At 47.3% G+C, this 17786-nt stretch overlaps 1 protein-coding gene across 15 annotated transcripts in view; it reads right to left on the reverse strand.

Moving 5' to 3' along the window:
- The window catches only part of LOC124032295 (E3 ubiquitin-protein ligase HUWE1-like), a 73243-nt gene that overhangs the window by 44851 nt on the left and 10606 nt on the right, over nt 1-17786 (reverse strand). For 11 of the 15 annotated variants that reach the window (XM_046344572.1, XM_046344576.1, XM_046344582.1 and 8 more), the window contains 19 exons: nt 17359-17459; nt 16801-16951; nt 16219-16346; nt 15695-15835; nt 15186-15306; nt 11195-11302; nt 10961-11062; nt 10654-10734; nt 10364-10470; nt 8567-8759; nt 7054-7145; nt 5960-6180; nt 5734-5791; nt 2513-2689; nt 1825-2070; nt 1397-1530; nt 998-1113; nt 515-703; nt 16-265 (listed from right to left, as the gene is read on the reverse strand). In XM_046344572.1, the coding sequence (XP_046200528.1) occupies nt 16-265; nt 515-703; nt 998-1113; nt 1397-1530; nt 1825-2070; nt 2513-2689; nt 5734-5791; nt 5960-6180; nt 7054-7145; nt 8567-8759; nt 10364-10470; nt 10654-10734; nt 10961-11062; nt 11195-11302; nt 15186-15306; nt 15695-15835; nt 16219-16346; nt 16801-16951; nt 17359-17459 (2716 nt within the window). The remainder of the gene's footprint in view (nt 1-15; nt 266-514; nt 704-997; nt 1114-1396; nt 1531-1824; nt 2071-2512; nt 2690-5733; nt 5792-5959; nt 6181-7053; nt 7146-8566; nt 8760-10363; nt 10471-10653; nt 10735-10960; nt 11063-11194; nt 11303-15185; nt 15307-15694; nt 15836-16218; nt 16347-16800; nt 16952-17358; nt 17460-17786) is intronic. The other 4 variants (XM_046344577.1, XM_046344578.1, XM_046344581.1 and 1 more) reach the window with 4 other exon arrangements.

Genomic DNA, 17786 nt, shown 5'->3' on the forward strand with positions numbered 1-17786 from the left:
GTAACAGTAGAGTACCTGAAACGAGGGGTAGGGGTAACAGTAGAGTACCTGAAACGAGGGGTAGGGGTGTACGGCGGGGGCTGCCAGCTGAGGCCCTTGGTTAGCAGCTTGGTGAGGGAGGAGGCGGTGGCCCGGGCGGCAGGGGTGGGGGCTGTGCCGGTGCTGGTGGCGTGGTGAGAGCGGCGCTGTCGGACTGGAGAACCCACACACAGCTTCACCAGAAGACCAAAGAGCTCGGCCAGAGCCCGGCCCAGACGAGACGACGCTGGAGAAGAGAGGGGAGAGTTACCACACCAGGATGAAAGAGACAGCCTGCACTCACAAATATAGACTCAGCAGTCACAACGGACAGTGTTTTAACCTTCACCTGAGAGGAGTGAAGTCTTTCTTCACTAATGCTGAGATTCTGACAGTACATTGCTGTATTTGGTGGGACTACCAATCTACACTTAACGTATGCCTACAAATAGACACTGGTATGAAAAAGAAAAGACAAAGTTCCTGGTGTCCTCACCAGAGAGCAGGGGTTTGATCTGCTTGATGCGAGTGGCCATGGCGGGGGTTAGTTTGGACTTGGTCTTGGGGTCAGAGGTGCCGGCGGTGGGCTCGTCAGTCTCCATGGGGGCTAGCGTGTCCCCGTCCAACCCCATCCCCTCTAGGAGACACGTGGCAGAGGGGTCCACAGCAACAGCCTCAGCCTCAGCTAGCGAGAGAGAGGAACGGACTTGTGGTTAGAGCTAGGGGTGGCTGTGCTGGAAGAGTAGTTTGGCTAAAATGAGCTTATACATTCCTTTCTTGCACATTGCTCATTGATGCCTAACAAACTCCAACATTCCAAAGTTGACAGTTATTTTTAGAATGTAAGAAGAAAAACAACCTGCAAAACATTGTCCTATTGCTTTCATGAATGATCATTCTTAACCAATTGATAACATCTTAACATTTAACATTTAAGTCTTCTTTTGTTTTGTTTTTTCAGTAGAAGGGCGTCTCTTACCAGTTCTCCTGGATCCAGAGGCAGAAGCGGTGGATGTGGTGCTGCCAGATGGCTTCTCCTCCTTGGGAACCAGCTTCTGCATGTCAGCCTGGCCGAACTCACAGCCTGGGGGGAGACTGGGGGAGGAGAGGAGAGAGAAACAGGAGAGAGTTAAGTGTGTTCTGTCAACTGACTGCATGCTGAGAAAGAGATACAGCCACACACAGAAAGGGAGACAGAGAAGGAGGGGGGAGACAGAGAAGGAGGGGGGAGACAGAGAAGGAGGGGGGAGACAGAGAAGGAGGGGGGAGACAGAACCAGTGAGAACCTCAAGGCCAAAGGATAGAGGGCTAAAGAGAGCTAGAACCTGGAGAAGAGAGACAGAGAGCGTATCAGACAGGCTTATCAGAGGTAGTGTACCTATTGGGTGTGCAGAGAGACAGCAGCACGGTGCTCTCCCAGACCAGAGAGCAGTAGAGCTGGCTCAGCTTGTTGAGAACACTCAAACCCAGCTGGGAGCCCCACTGGTTCACACTGATGGCCCTGATCTCACTCTGCACAACACACAGGGGAAGGTTAATGAACACACCTGGGCAAACCAATACCAAACCACTCACAGTCAAGCAACTCCTTCCAAACAATGACAATCCACAGAGGCGGTACCCTCTAAATCCACAGAGGTGAGGTGCAGTACCTCTACAGTTGGTTGATTATATGTTGGTTGATTATATGCTGCTTTCAATGAATTGAATACAAAGTCAACCTAATCTACAGCCTCTACTTTGTGGGCTACATGTGTGGAGTGACATAACGAGAGGCCCTTGCCGGTTGGTTTACTGGCATCTTACCTGCCCTACCCTGCAGGTGTGCACGAACATCAGGATATAAGCGTGTGCGGCAGTGAGCGCGTGCAGCAGTGGCGTGGCGCGGGCCGATAGCGTGGCGTCGGTCACATGACCGGCGGTGGCGAGCTCTCGGAGCAGCACAGAACCCCCGGGGACCTCGATGGGGCGGTGGAGCGGCTCGAGGGCCGACAGGATGCTGTCCAGCTGACACAGCCCCTCCTGGAGCACCTTGGGTTCATGGGACAGCGTCTGGGGACCACAGGACAACACACCACAGTCACAGGGAGAGACTGCATTTAACCCGTCTCCCTGGAGTTTAGTCACAACGGTCAGAGAACCTCATCAAAATACCACAGGTCATATATTCGGAAGAGGCTATAGTCCATTTTCCAGCTCTGCTTGAGCTCAATTACTAATAAATTCACTGAAATCATATCCCCACATCTCTTAGTCTCACCAGTATAGAGTTGCTGAGCCCAGCTACAGCCTCCAATCATAACCACACACCTCCCATATCCCCAGTGTCAGGTCTCACCAGTATAGAGTTGCTGAGCCCAGCTACAGCCTCCCATCATAACCACACACCTCCCATATCCCCAGTGTCAGGTCTCACCAGTATGGAGTTGCAGACCCCGGCTACAGCCTCCCATCATAACCACACACCTCCCATATCTCCAGTGTCAGGTCTCACCAGTATGGACTTGCAGACCCCGGCTACAGCCTGGCAGGCAGCTGATGTGGGGAAGTCGATGGGCAGGTTGGGTAGACCCAGGATGGAGACCAGGGGCAGGAGACCCTTCTGGTTGACAAACTCCTGACAGTGGTCGTCTGTCGTGTTGTTACTAAGGATCGACTCCACAAACTTCATCTGGGAAGGAACACAAAAAGGGGAATGTTAAGGGGTAAGGAATCAAATATAATTTTATTGGTCAAACACACATATTTAGCAGATGTTATTGCAGGTGTAGCTAAATGCTTGTGTTCCTAGCTCCAAAAGTGCAGTAATGACTAACAAGACAAACACATCTAAAAGTAAAATAATGTCATTAAGAAATATTAGGATGAGCGATGTTGGAGTGGCATTGACTAGAATACAGTAGATGCACATATGAAATGAGTAAAACCGTTTGTAAACATTAACCTTTTCACACGTACCAACAAACGGGTGTGATCGTTGTATAGTCACTGTAGCATACAATCAAACGGGTGTGATCGTTGTATAGTTACTGTAGCATACAATCAAACGGGTGTGATCGTTGTATAGTCACTGTAGCATACAATCAAACGGGTGTGATCGTTGTATAGTCACTGTAGCATACAATCAAACGGGTGTGATTAGAACAGTTGATGAGAACGCTTACTTACAACGTCCATTTTCGATTGACGCAACACTTTTTTTCCACAGAAACATTTTGCACAAACACAGTCCTTAAAAAGTCACGTCCAGAATGTGATCTGTAGATGTCTGAACGTTGAATCCAAAAGGAAACCAAAGTAGCTACAGCGTAACACAATCATCCAAACCGGAAAATATAGGCTACATTTGTCCTCGCGCTAACTGAGGAAAGATTGACATATTTTGTATAACTCAAATATGACTCCCGGCTGACAGAAACTACAATATGAATTAGCTAATAGCAATTACTATTTAGAATTAATCACATCACAGGTGAGCTCACCATTGATTGAAATAATTGAGTAAAACACTTCCTGGAAATCGAAAGTAATCCGACGATGGGTAGTTTGTGAGCGCCGGAATGTTTCTTTTTTTTTTGCATCAACCAAAGATAAGAGACCAGATGAGTTTTGTCTGTTTATAGTATGCATGTTGAAGGGGTGTGTCTTCTACAATCATCCACTTCCCTTCATTCACTTCCGCAAGTTCACCCAAAAGAAGAGTGAACCATTCCCTCACCTCATTATAACATCTTCGGTCTGACAGATTACGTGACACCCAGAATGCATTGTATAATTTCAACAAATATGGCGCCATACATAGCTGGCAAATAGTTTAGCTCATTATCATCAGTACAACCTTCAAAAAATTATTTTACACGCATCATAGGTGCCCATTACAATAGATGCATTTATCAGAATACATTATTTGTCACATGTACTTGAAAACATGTTGAAACTGTAAATTCATTATGCTCCATACGCGCCTACAGTAGAAACACGATAGAGAAAATAAAGAACTTCCTATCAAAGTAATACAATTAATAACTTTGATATGTGTGTAAGGAAAACAACAAGGCAAAGCGAGCGCCAGCAAGAAAATGTTCCAATTCTTGGAAGACTGCACAAAGATACGCATACTCGATCTGCACAAACAGACGCATACTCGATCTGCACAAACAGACGCATACTCGATCTGCACAAACAGACGCATACTCGATCTGCACAAACAGACGCATACTCGATCTGCACAAACAGACGCATACTCGATCTGCACAAACAGACGCATACTCGATCTGCACAAACAGACGCATACTCGATCTGCACAAACAGACGCATACTCGATCTGCACAAACAGACGCATACTCGATCTGCACAAACAGACGCATACTCGATCTGCACAAACAGACGCATACTCGATCTGCACAAACAGATCTGCTGCACAAACAGACGCTCGATCTGCACTCGATCTGCACAAACAGACGCATACTCGATCTGCACAAACAGACGCATACTCGATCTGCACAAACAGACGCATACTCGATCTGCACAAACAGACGCATACTCGATCTGCACAAACAGACGCTTACTTGATCTGCACAAACAGACGCATACTTGATCTGCACAAACAGACACATACTTGATCTGCACAAACATATGCTTACTTGATCTGCACAAACAGACGCATACTCGATCTGCACAAACATATGCTTACTTGATCTGCACAAACAGACGCATACTCGATCTGCACAAACAGACGCATACTCGATCTGCACAAACAGGCGCATACTTGATCTGCACAAACAGACACATACTTGATCTGCACAAACAGACGCATACTTGATCTGCACAAACATATGCTTACTTGATCTGCACAAACAGACGCATACTTGATCTGCACAAACAGACACATACTTGATCTGCACAAACAGACGCATACTTGATCTGCACAAACAGACGCATACTTGATCTGCACAAACAGACGCATACTTGATCTGCACAAACAGACGCATACTTGATCTGCACAAACAGACGCATACTTGATCTGCACAAACAGACGCATACTTGATCTGCACAAACATAAGTGAAGTGTGGTAGGCTCTCCTCAAAGACCGAAGTTTATCCTGCTCAATAAAGTCTCAAACAAATTGTTTGCAACGCTGAAATGGGCTACTTCTATGTGAATTAATGAGGCGGCGGAACACACACCAATTCAAACTGTTAGAAAATCACTTGAAATTGACAAGTTGAAACGTAGTCAAAAGATGTCTGGCAGGCAGAGCGTCTAACTGTCCCATTGTGTAATAATCACATTTTGGAACAGTGAGTGCATTCTAACATCATAAAACGACTCATGCTGGGGCGACAGATATTTGGAACTCACGTGTGAGAAGGTTGAAGTGACCAGTGATTCCATGTCTATGTACATAGGGCAGCAGCTTCTAAGGTGCAGAGTTCACTAACAGGGTGGTAGCCGTCTAGTGACTGACTAAGCACGTCCCAAAAAGTGATTAGACGATAGTAGTAGAACAGTCTTGCACACCGTTATACGCTCCCAGAAGTCATTATTTTGTACAAATGTTCTGTTTAATTTTGAACACAAGAGAAATGTTACGTGATCTTGCATGTCATCACTTCATTGACAATTTTTGGTGAGTAAAGGGACTTGATTTAAGTGTGCCTTATTGCAGGTATGATCACATAGAATAACCAGAGAACGTGCATCAACACACGTACCACATTCAGAATGTAATCCATCAGAGGAATCGGTATCCTCTCTTCAGTGCCAACAACCCTATAGGAAAAATGACAAAAACACTATTATCCAAACTCCCTATCAAACATGTAACAAAATATAAATACATAAATTATTTATAAATATAGAGAGAGAAAAAATTATATCAGGGGCAATAAATCCTGAATTGATCAGGAAGAATCACATCGCTGATTTGGAATGTCATACAGTTCAACTGGCACTGACTGTCTGTTGTTCTCTGGTTCCCCCTGCTGCTGGGTGAAGGTATGGAGCGCCTCCTCTTCCTCCTCATCTTCGCTGGAAGCCTCTTCGGCAGCGTGGGAGGAGCGGGCGGGGGGCGCGGTGACGGTGCCATCAGTCTTCTGGATAGAGGGCTTCTGACAGATGTACTCTGGGGCTCGGCCCAGGTTACAGATCTCCTCCAGTAACTGGGAGAGGACAGTTGACATTTTAGTCATTCAGCAGACGCCCTTATACAGAGCGACTTACAGTTAGCGCATCCATCTTACGATAGCTAGGTGGGACAACCACATATTACAGTAAGTACATTTTTCCTCAATAAAGTAGCTATCAGCAAAGTTGGTGCTGGCAAGATAAGATAAGTTCGAGTGCTGGTGAAAACAAGGCAAGGGAATTTGTTTTGAAGAGAAGACAAGTGTGTGTTAATTTACCATAACATAAAAACTCCAAGGATAAACATTAAGTTGTTCCTGTTCAGATCACATGGCCCAGCTTAAAGAAACAATCATGTTGTGCTAATTCACTATGCAGTTTACAAGGTTAATCTATATTATTAGGGTCCTAACACATGACCTGAACCAGTTGAACTCTGTGCCCTAGTTAAAAGCTACAACAAGACCTCAGTTTTTCCTGGTCAAGTCACATGGAGTTAAAACTACAAGTCCAGACATGAACAATGGGTAGGGATGGGCATTTGAATGAGTGTCTGTGCACTCACTAAAATCATTTTGAGTAATTGAGTACTCACATGTTACCGTGAAACGGGTTTGAAGGCCAAAAGAGATGGCAGTATGCTAAAAGGTTGTTCTAATGACTGATGGTTCTGATACACAACTTTAACATCGTCACTGCATTTGACATATACTCCAAAACAATAAACATCTTACAGTTGGAAATTGTGCCTGTGCTTATACATTTAACCTGCTAAAATAGTTATACTTGTATTTGATTATTAGTAATCAAATACCAACCTGTACTGGAGTACTCACTCCCATACCTGCTCAATGGTGCTGATCATTGCAGTTTTTCCAGGCCTTCTGTACATGTCATTGTAAACCCACCTTGATGATGGCAGTAGTGGCGTCAGTCTTCAGAGTGGGTTGGTGTCTCATCAGTTCATCCACAGCACTGCCCAGGTTGGACGCTGTATCTCCTGTACACACACACACACACAACACAGCATGGTTACGTACAGACATCTGCATCAACAGTGTCACCATACTACATTGAACAAAAATATTTTAAAAAGTGATGGTCCCATGTTTCATGGATTGAAATAAAAGATCCCAGACATGTTCCATGCTCATAAAAAGCTTGTTTCTCTCAAATGTTGTGCACAAATTTGTTTACATCCCTGTTAGTGATTATTTCTCCTTTGCCAAGATAATCCATCCATCTGACCGGTGTGGAATATCAAGAAGCTGATTAGACAGCATGATCATTACACAGGTGCACCTTGTGGTGGGGACAATAAGAAGCCACTAAAACGTGCAGTTGTCACACAACACAATGTCACAGATGTCTCAAGTTTGGAGGAAGTGTGCAATTGGCTTGATGACTGCAGGAGTGTCCACCAGAGCCATTGACAGAGAATTGAATGTTCATTTCTCTACCATAAGCCACCTGCGTAGTTTTTGAGAATTTGGCAGTACGTACAACCGGCCTCACAACCACAGACCATGTGTATGGCGAGCATTATTTTGATGTCAACAAGTACCACATGGTGGCCGTGGGGTTATGGTATGGGCAGGCATAAGATATGGACAACGAACACACTTTAAATTTACCAATGACAATTTGAATGCATAGAGATACCGTTACAAGATCCCGAGGCGCATTTTTGTTTGTAGTATATTTGACCAACAGATGCATATATCAGTATTCTCAGTCATGTGAAATGCATAGATTAAGGCTTAATGCATTTATTTCAATTGACCGATTTCCTTATTTGAACTGTAACGGAGCAAAATCTTTGAAACTGTTTAATTTATATTTTTGTTCAGTATTTTTAGGTTCTAAATAAACAGAGTAAAAACTAACGCACAACTAGCTAAAGCTCAAACCAAGTTAATTCACCCACTGAGTCAAACAGCTGAAAAGACAGACATGTTTCTCCCAGCACCTGTATTTAAACCCCCCTTTAGGCAATCTCCCTTACATCTAAATACTACATCTTTGTAGCTAGGCAGGAAGTTAAGTGATGTGGGTAATAAACTGTTCCTTCTCCCTTCGTGACTTATCACAGTCCCCATTCCTCACTAATCCACACTTACCTGTGGCCACAACTATGTGATTGTCTTTTCCCCCTAATTAGTAACTCTACAAGCCCCTGGCTCTTATCCAACCTCCATTACAATATACATTCCTCATACATGTAACCATTAACTTCTACCATTAATTTCCTATAACAAACACATATTTTTCAACAGAGTGAATTGTGTCTGGGGACAATAAAAAGCCACTAAAATGTGCAGTGTACTAGCTTCCTTTAAGTTAACACACCTCTCTCAAAGGTCTCTCTCGCCATACTAGATTGCAATAACACACACACACACACACACGCGCCCAACTCACCCAGAGGGTCAGAGCTGCGGCGTCGTCTCATGGCAGGCAAGTAGTCAGGTGACAACAGCACCTTGAAAAGGCGTTCAAAGGGCTGGCATTGGACGAAGGAGTGCAGGCCTCGCGCATTCAGGCACAAGGCACTGAACACGTTAGGGAGGGAACCAAGCACCTCCCGGGTAGCCGGGACCTGCAGAGAGAGAGACTGTGAGAGAGAGAAAAGGGAGAAAGAGAGAAAAAGGGGAGGAAGAGAGAGAGCGAGTGAGAGACAGAGTGGCGAGGGTAGGGAACAACTGGGAGGAAGGGGACTGGGGAGGGAGGAAAGGAGGGCGGGGGGAAGAGAGGGCGGGGGGGAAGAGAGGGCGGGGGGGAAGAGAGGGCGGGGGAAGAGAGGGCGGGGGAAGAGAGGGGGGGGGAAGAGAGGGCGGGGGGAAGAGAGGGCACGGGGGAAAGAGGGGCGGGGGGAAAGAGAGGGCGGGGGAAAGAGAGGGCGGGGGAAGAGAGGGCACGGAGGGTGGGGGGAAGAGAGGGAGACGGAGGGCGGGGGGAAGGGAGAGGGCACGGAGGGCGGGGGAAGAGAGGGGGTACGGAGGGCGGGGGAAGAGAGGGCGGGGGAAGAGAGGGTACGGAGGGCGGGGGAAGAGAGGGCGGGGGAAGGAGGGCGGGGGGAAAGAGAGGGCGAGGGGGGCGGGGGAAGAGAGGGCACGGAGGGCGGGGGAAGAGAGGGCACGGAGGGCGGGGGAAGAGAGGGGAGGGCGGGGGAAGAGAGGGCACGGAGGGCGGGGGAAGAGAGGGCGAGGGAAGAGGGCGGGGGGAAGAGAGGGCGAGGGTACGGAGGGCGGGGGGGAAGAGAGGGCGGGGGCGAGAGGGGGGGGAAGGGGGCGGGGGAAGAGAGGGCGGGGGAAGAGAGGGCGGGGGAAGAGAGGGCGGGGGGGACGGAGGGAGAGGGTACGGGGGAGAGGGTAAGGAGGGTGGGGGAAGAGAGGGCGGGGGAAGAGAGGGCGGGGGGAAGGAGGGCGGGGGGGGAGGGGCGGGGGAAGGAGGGCGGGGGAAGAGAGGGCGGGGGGAAGAGAGGGCGGGGGAAGAGAGGGCGGGGGGGAAGAGAGGGCGGGGGGAAGAGAGGGCGGGGGAAGAGAGGGCGGGGGAAGAGAGGGCGGGGGAAGAGAGGGCGGGGGGGGAAGAGAGGGCGGGGGAAGAGAGGGCGGGGGGAAGAGAGGGCGGGGGGGAAGAGAGGGCGGGGGAAGAGAGGGCGGGGGAAGAGAGGGCGGGGGAAGAGAGGGCGGGGGGAAGAGAGGGCGGGGGAAGAGAGGGCGGGGGGAAGAGAGGGCGGGGGGGAAGAGAGGGTGAGGGTAGGGCATAGGGAATCAAAACGTAAAGGCAATCAGAAGCAGGGGGAAAACAGAAGGAAAGAGTGAGGGAGGAAAGGAAGCGGTGAAACCAAGGAGGGAGAATGACTTTTTAATGCAATGCTGTGTGACATAGGAGATGGAGGGCAAGATGAAGACTAGGCAGTGTAGGCTCTATATCCACTGGCTACACCAGTGTTAATGACCCTGCTGAAAAAGAAAACGGGACATTTAAACATGTCAAATGTGCAGGAGAGGACAAGAGGGAGATGAGAGGGTGAGCAGTGAGAGAAATGAGAGGGGGTCCGCTGAGCGACTGAAGAGGTAGAGAAAAGATTGAGAAGAAAGAGAGAGTGACCTCGCATTCAGACACCCGCACTTATCAAAGCCAACCTGCATCGACGACTATGGAGTGGTCTGAATGCAGGGTGAGCCGAGAGGAGATGAGTGCTGTGGGACTCACGTCTTTGATTAGCAGGGCATGCAGCATGACGTCAGTCAAGCCATTATCCTGCAGGGAGGAGAGCAGAGATGGCTCCTGGAACACAAACACCGTCACCACCTCCGTCGCTGTGGAAGGGAGAGGGGGGGAAAGGAGATAAATATGTTTAAAATCAACATGCCATAATGTATGCTTTGATGCACTTCACAGAACTTTCTCAATGATCAAGTGATATTAGTAAACATACTACACATTATAATGCATGTCATGGTAGATTCTTCTAAAGCATGTTGTGTGACTCGAGTACTCACCCAGTAGGAAAAGGGAAGGTCCATAGTACTCTGCATTACTGATGATGTGCTTGAGTGAGGTAGGCAAAGACCCGTCCATGACTGGAGAAGAGAGGCCATACAGAGACCAGGAGGTTAGTCGGGCTACGTCCAGGGGGAATTCATTCAACATTGTCCCATCATGTTTTGTTGAAGCCCCAGTACCTATTATAAGCATTACAACCTTAACCCATCTGATCATATAAGACCAGTTCCCCTCAGATAGCTTAGGTTTTGCGTATCTCCATTGTTCATGCTTTTTAGAGTGTGGTTATCAAAGCTCACTCACCGTGACGGATGCCATCAGAGAAGGCAGGGTCCTGGATGGCTTTCTTCAAGAAGTTTAGCATTGACTTCAGCAGAGCTGCTCTCTGGGGAATACACTGCAGTCCTGGAGGGAGAGAACACATGGGAGATGGAACACATAGGAGTGTGAGCGCCTGTGTGTGTGTGTGTTTGACTGAGCGTGTGATAGTCGAAGCTGAGAATGTTTGTTTATGTGCGTTGCTATGTGAGTGTGTACCTGTGCGGGGCGTGCTGGCAGTGCTGCTCTGCGCTCGGTGGTCTGTCTCAGGTCTGGAGCCAGAGGACGTTGAGGGACCAGGGCTGCTCTCCATCCGCTCTTCTGACACTTAAGAGGACACAGTTTTAGCAACCACAACATAGCTAACAGCCACACCACCACCCCTCAGCCACCAAGACACAGCCAACATCCACACCACAACACAGCCAACAGTCACCAAGACACAGCCAACATCCACACCACCACACCCGAGAGTTCGGGGTTCCAGTCTAGAAGCATGGTTTCAACTGCTTTGACAATTTTGCCTCTGTACTGCATAGGGATGTACATTACAGTCAATTTTGCTGTCAACCAACTGACCCTCATTAACCGGTTAACAAACTGTATGTATAAACAGTAAAATGACGTGACCAACAGAAAATACTATCAGAGATCTGTATATAATGAGATTCTTAGGCAGGCGACAGAAACACGCTGGGCTTGTTTTGGAAGGCAGGCCATGTAGAAACACACTGGGCTTGTTTTGGAAGGCAGGCGATGTAGAAACACACTGGGCTTGTTTTGGAAGGCAGGCAATGTAGAAACACACTGGGCTTGTTTTGGAAGGCAGGCGATGTAGAAACACACTGGGCTTGTTTTGGAAGGCAGGCGACAAACACACTGGGCTTGTTTTGGAAGGCAGGCGACAGAAACACACTGGGCTTGTTTTGGAAGGCAGGCGACAAACACACTGGGCTTGTTTTGGAAAACACACACACTGGGCTTGTTTTGGAAGGCAGGCGATGTAGAAACACACTGGGCTTGTTTTGGAAGGCAGGCGATGTAGAAACACACTGGGCTTGTTTTGGAAGGCAGGCGACGTAGAAACACACTGGGCTTGTTTTGGAAGGCAGGCGATGTAGAAACACACTGGGCTTGTTTTGGAAGGCAGGCGATGTAGAAACACACTGGGCTTGTTTTGGAAGGCAGGCGACAGAAACACACTGGGCTTGTTTTGGAAGGCAGGCGACAGAAACACACTGGGCTTGTTTTGGAAGGCAGGCGATGTAGAAACACACTGGGCTTGTTTTGGAAGGCAGGCGATGTAGAAACACACTGGGCTTGTTTTGGAAGGCAGGCGATGTAGAAACACACTGGGCTTGTTTTGGAAGGCAGGCGACAGAAACACACTGGGCTTGTTTTGGAAGGCACACACTGGGCTTGTTTTGGAAGGCAGGCGACAGAAACACACTGGGCTTGTTTTGGAAGGCAGGCGACAGAAACACACTGGGCTTGTTTTGGACAGATTTTGGTGAGAGTGAAAGCTCTTAGTTCACCTCTCCCTCTATGATACTATGCATAGAAAGACAGGGCATTTTTCTTCAAGAGCTTATTGAAAACATGTAACGATAGCAAGCCAATCGTCTTACGTGCTCAACTATAGGCTATAGCATTTTGACTGTAACTTCGGTAATGAAGCAGCTAAGTCAATCAAACAACGTAATTCCCTGGGAAAAAACATTTTTTCTAAACCTAATGTGAGCAGATGTGGACTTGGATTGGTTGCTAACATGACTAGGATTGGTTGCTAACATGACTAGGCGCACTTTAATTACGAGTTGAGATTGAGAAATATTTTTCCTTTTCAATCATGGCCATCAAAGGCAATTGCATTTAGAATAGTTATAGGTTGCTCAATGACTGGGCTTACAAAAGCACGTTTCACTCCAGTGAGGAGTTACTCTGGCTCTGTCCGATAGGTGATAGGATATTCATGTATGCAGTGGGCGTGATAAAATGCATGACCATAATTCCACAAAATTATGCAAATGAACCTATAGACCGATAAGCATGACTGATCAAATCTACATCCTTATATTTATACTGCCGCCCGGCCCAGAAAGACAATTTCCATAGATAAGTCAGATATAAAAATTACTAAAAAGACACAGGCATCACCTTTGTGCACAAAACATCTATTAAATGACTAATAATTGTCGCTGAAGCCAATTTTTTTCTTATTCAGCACTAAAAAAATTATAAACAACAAAAGAAACGTCCTCACTGTCAACTGCGATTATTATCAAGCCAACTTCACGTGTAAATATTTGTATGAACATAACATTCAACAACAGACAAACTGAACAAGTTCCACAGACACTGACTGTTACTTTTGTGTTAGTCACATATCTGGTGTGGCCACCAGGTGCATTAAGTACTGCAGTGCATCTCCTCCTCATGGACTGCATCAGATTTGCTAGTTCTTGCTGTGAGATGTTACCCCACTCTTCCACAAAGGCACCTGCAAGTTCCCAGACATTTCTGGGGGGAATAGCCCTAGACCTCACCCTCCGATCCAACAGGTCCCAGACGTGCTCAATGGGATTGAGATCCGGGCTCTTCGCTGGCCATGGCAGAACACTGACATTCCTGTCTTGCAGGAAATCATGCACGGAACAAGCTGTATGGCTGGTTGCATTGTCATGGAGGGTCATGAGCCTGCAGGAAGGGTACCACATGAGGGAGGAGGATGCCTTCCCTGTAACGCACAGCGTCGAGATTGCCTGCAATGACAACAAGCTCAGTCCGATGATGTTGTGACACAGCGCCCAAGACCATGACGGACCCTCCACCTCGATCCCGCTCCAGAGTACAGGCCTCTGTGTAACGCTTATTCCTTCGACGATAAACGTGAATCCGACCATGACCGCTGATGAGACTAGTAAGTGAAGAGCACTTTTTGCCTGTCTTGTCTGGTCCAGCAACAGTGAGTTTGTGCCAAAGAGCAACGTTGTTGCTGGTGATGTCTCGTGAGGACCTGCCTTACAACAGGCCTACAAGCCCTCAGTCCAGCCTCTCTCAGTCTATTGCGGAGAGTCTGCACACTGATGGAGGGACTGTGCATTCCTGGTCTAACTCGGGCAGTTGTTGTCGCCATCCTGTACCTCAGGTGTGATGTTCAGATGTACCGATCCTGTGGCCTTCCACAGCGAGGACGATCAGCTGTCCGTCCTGTCTCCCTGTCTTAGGCGTCTCACAGTACAGACATGACAATTTATTGCCGTGGCCACATCTGCAGTCCCCATGCGTCCTTGCAGCATGCCTAAGGCACGTTCACACAGATGAGCAGGGACCCTGGGCATCTTTCTTTTGGTGTTTTTCAGAGTCAGTAGAAAGGCCTCTTTAGTGTCCTAAGTTTTCATAACTGTGACCTTAATTGCCTACTGTCTGTAAGCTGTTAGTGTCTTAACGACCGTTCCACAAGTGCATGAATTGTTTATGGTTCATTGAACATGCATGGGAAACCGTGTTTAAACCCTTTACAATGAAGATCTGTGAAGTTATTTGGATTTTTACAAATTATCTTTGAAAGACAGGGTCCTGAAAAAGGGACGTTTCTTTTTTTGCTGAGTTTATATTCATCCAGTGTCTGCCATGTTTTTGGATGATGTCATCGCTGCTCCTTGTGCACATGTCACGTTGGTCCATATAAACCAGATTTAAGCACGATATAGTCCATGAATCAGCGTTCCGCGAACCTGAGTAGATTACCTTGAAAACAACAGTCGGACATCCTGGACGCAGTCTCCAGTTCTTTTTAGATCTCAAGGATAACACCACCACACCCAGCCACAACGCCATAAGACCCCAGCCATACCACAACAGCCAACACTGGATCTATATTATCACCCATAACAAAGGCAAGGCTATTTAACTTCTTACATTCTAGTTTTGGGAATTGATTAGTTTGCAGGTAATGACCGTAACACAACAACACATAGCTAGCTAACTATTATAGAACAATTACTGGACAGTACCTCCACATACCGTTTAACCCTCAACAAAAGTCAATCAAATGAATCGATATTGACTGACCAAAACATGGTACCAATTTTAGACTAACACCGTATAACCATGTTGATCAATTCATATGGTCTCTTCAACTAAATGTAGGCCTATAGCCCAATGTATGGAACCGCTGATGGACAATAGAAAATAAAAAGGAGCCTACAGCTTTCTGACTGGCCATCCACGTCCGTGTCCATGTCCTCAGATTCCACGGTAGAGTTGAGTCTCTGGATCTTTGGCTTGATGACAAAAGGACACTCTTTTCTAGACAGGTCCACCTCATGCTGCACAGAGAGACAGAGAGTGAAAGAGGGGGAGGGAGGGAGGGAAAGAAAGAACAATGAGGGAGCGAGAGAGAGGGAAAGAGTTCAGGACTTTGGCACATGGGTGTTCCAGCAGAGACTGAGCAGAGTACAGAGCCCCTAGAGTGCTGCGTCAGGTCCCAGGCAGTGAGGTGCGTCGTCACCCACTCAGGTTATTTATGCAACACATGTATTATTTCCCAAGTGGGTCACAAAGGCTCTCAAAAGCCATTTCCAAGCCCTCTGGCACCAACATGTCAATTTAAACTAATAAAAGCGTTTTGGCCAGGGGCAACAGAGATAGGCAGAGGAGCCTGCCCTGTATCTAGAATGGTAGGTGTGTTAGGGGTATGTGTGTAAAGGACCCTACCTCCAGCCTGCTGATGAAGATGGTAAGGCCGGTATGTGACTGGAAGGCTGCCATGTCCAGGTTGGTAATGAGGTCCACCACTCGAACTGCACGCGTGACAAACGTGATCTGGTCCTGCTCGTCCCCCAGGAACTTGATCACCTACAGAGGAAGGGAGTAAGGGAGGGGAGAGGGAGCTGAGACTGTGCGCATACAAACACTATGGATCAGACCCCCAGACCAAGCCTATTCTTGTCTTAGAAAACAATTAAGCTCCTGTACATGGAGCCTTTTAGAGCAGAAGGGGGCTTAATTGGCGTACCTATGGGGACCATAAGCAGGAAGGATATATTTAGATCTGTTCAGCCTTTATGCAGAGCGAGTGAGTATGCTGGACTGGACATACACACTCTGTGGGCGATCAACAGATCATTCAAATTGTCAGACACCTGCACAGCATACGTACATAGTGAAACCAGGCCGGCTTAGCAGAATAAAAAAGGGTGAGTAGACGACAGGTCAGAGGTGAAAGTGTGTTTCTTTACCTTGAGCAGGGCTTCCATCATCCCACAGGAGACCAGGGCCTCCCCCCCAGCGTCGTAGCTGGCCAGGTGGTAGAGGAAGGAGAACAAAGCAGTGGCAAACTGGTGCGGGTACGGCTCCATCAGAGGGTCTGAGGAGACAAACACCCAACGCAGGTTAGAGGCACAGTCAGGGATATTGAACTCTGTTCAACGGTCACCGCAATTAATTATTTTTGTTGCAGGCCTTTCAGTGCAGTTGCCCATTTGTTTAGGCAGCCTTGCTTCCTAGAGCTGGGTCCATCAGCCTCCACTGGATTCTACTCAGTCACACAGACAGGCATAGTGACAGGAGACCAAAATACCCATCATGTCTTGAAGAATAGTTCTTAAGAGTTTATTTTCAGAACTTAGTACAACAGTCATATCTGACCATAACACCAACTCTGAAGATGTGTTACTCCATTGTTTGCACCTATCTAACTAAGTGGCTCTGGATAAGAGTGTCTGATAAATGGCTCAAATGTAAAGGCTTGTGTTCTCATTGGACTGGCATCAAAATCAGTCCAAGTTCAAATCACTAGACCACTCAGCTAGACCACTCACCGATCATGGCCTGTATGCAGTTGCGCACCAGCACAGGCAGGAAGCCGTGGTAAGAGGCTGTGCCGGTGCAGTCGATGATGTTGGACAGCTTGGGCGTCCTCTCCAGGTGCACTATGGATGTTAAGGTGCGTAAAGACGCTGCCTTTATGTCCTGAGGAAAGAGACAGGGTATTCATGAAACTATAGAACTGCATAGAGGATTACATATAGGCCAAAAGGTATGTTTTCCTCGACTTTCAAGATATCATTATTTCCAGGATTGTCCATGACTGTGGAAACTCTTTAGGTGCATATACAATGCCAAGACAATCATGATTGTATTGTCAAATCTGACCACAAACCACATTGCAATCATATTGTAATGATCACGGTCTTGTATTAGTTACATTAACTACAATCCAGTGACATCTGATACTAGTCTATAATATGACATGATTGCAGTCACAATATTGGCTCCAATTTCACACCTACTATTGGTATGTGACACAGACCCACCAACCCATTAGGGGCAGAGGACAGCAGGATAGAGTGGAAAGGAGAAAGAATGTAATTTCTTACCACAAGCTGTTTGTCTGTAATCTGTAGCACATCTACCAGCTCCTCTATCAAGCCGTTGTAGAGAATACTGTTGGCCGACTCCTGGAGTGCATTGGAGTACACTGTGGAGGGAAAGAACCCCACAATACAATTAGCTACCACGCAAACTCATTTCAAACAGTGATCAACATGTAATGGATGAAATGAATTGACTGCATTAATCCCCAGAGGGGAAATTGGATTTGACACATCAGACAGACAATTCAGACACACAGGTAAACATCTCAGAGACATAAGCACTGATTACCGACTGAACATAGAACTTATAATGGTGGATGTAGAAAAGCACCATGTCATTGGCAGTGAATGATGGTCTGAGAGTCTAGATAAAGCTCTACATAAATCCAATCAATTATAACCTCTTTTTGAACTATATTGAGGCAGCACAC

This window comes from Oncorhynchus gorbuscha, linkage group LG03, assembly GCF_021184085.1.
Source record: "Oncorhynchus gorbuscha isolate QuinsamMale2020 ecotype Even-year linkage group LG03, OgorEven_v1.0, whole genome shotgun sequence".
Classification (NCBI taxonomy): Eukaryota; Metazoa; Chordata; class Actinopteri; order Salmoniformes; family Salmonidae; genus Oncorhynchus; species Oncorhynchus gorbuscha.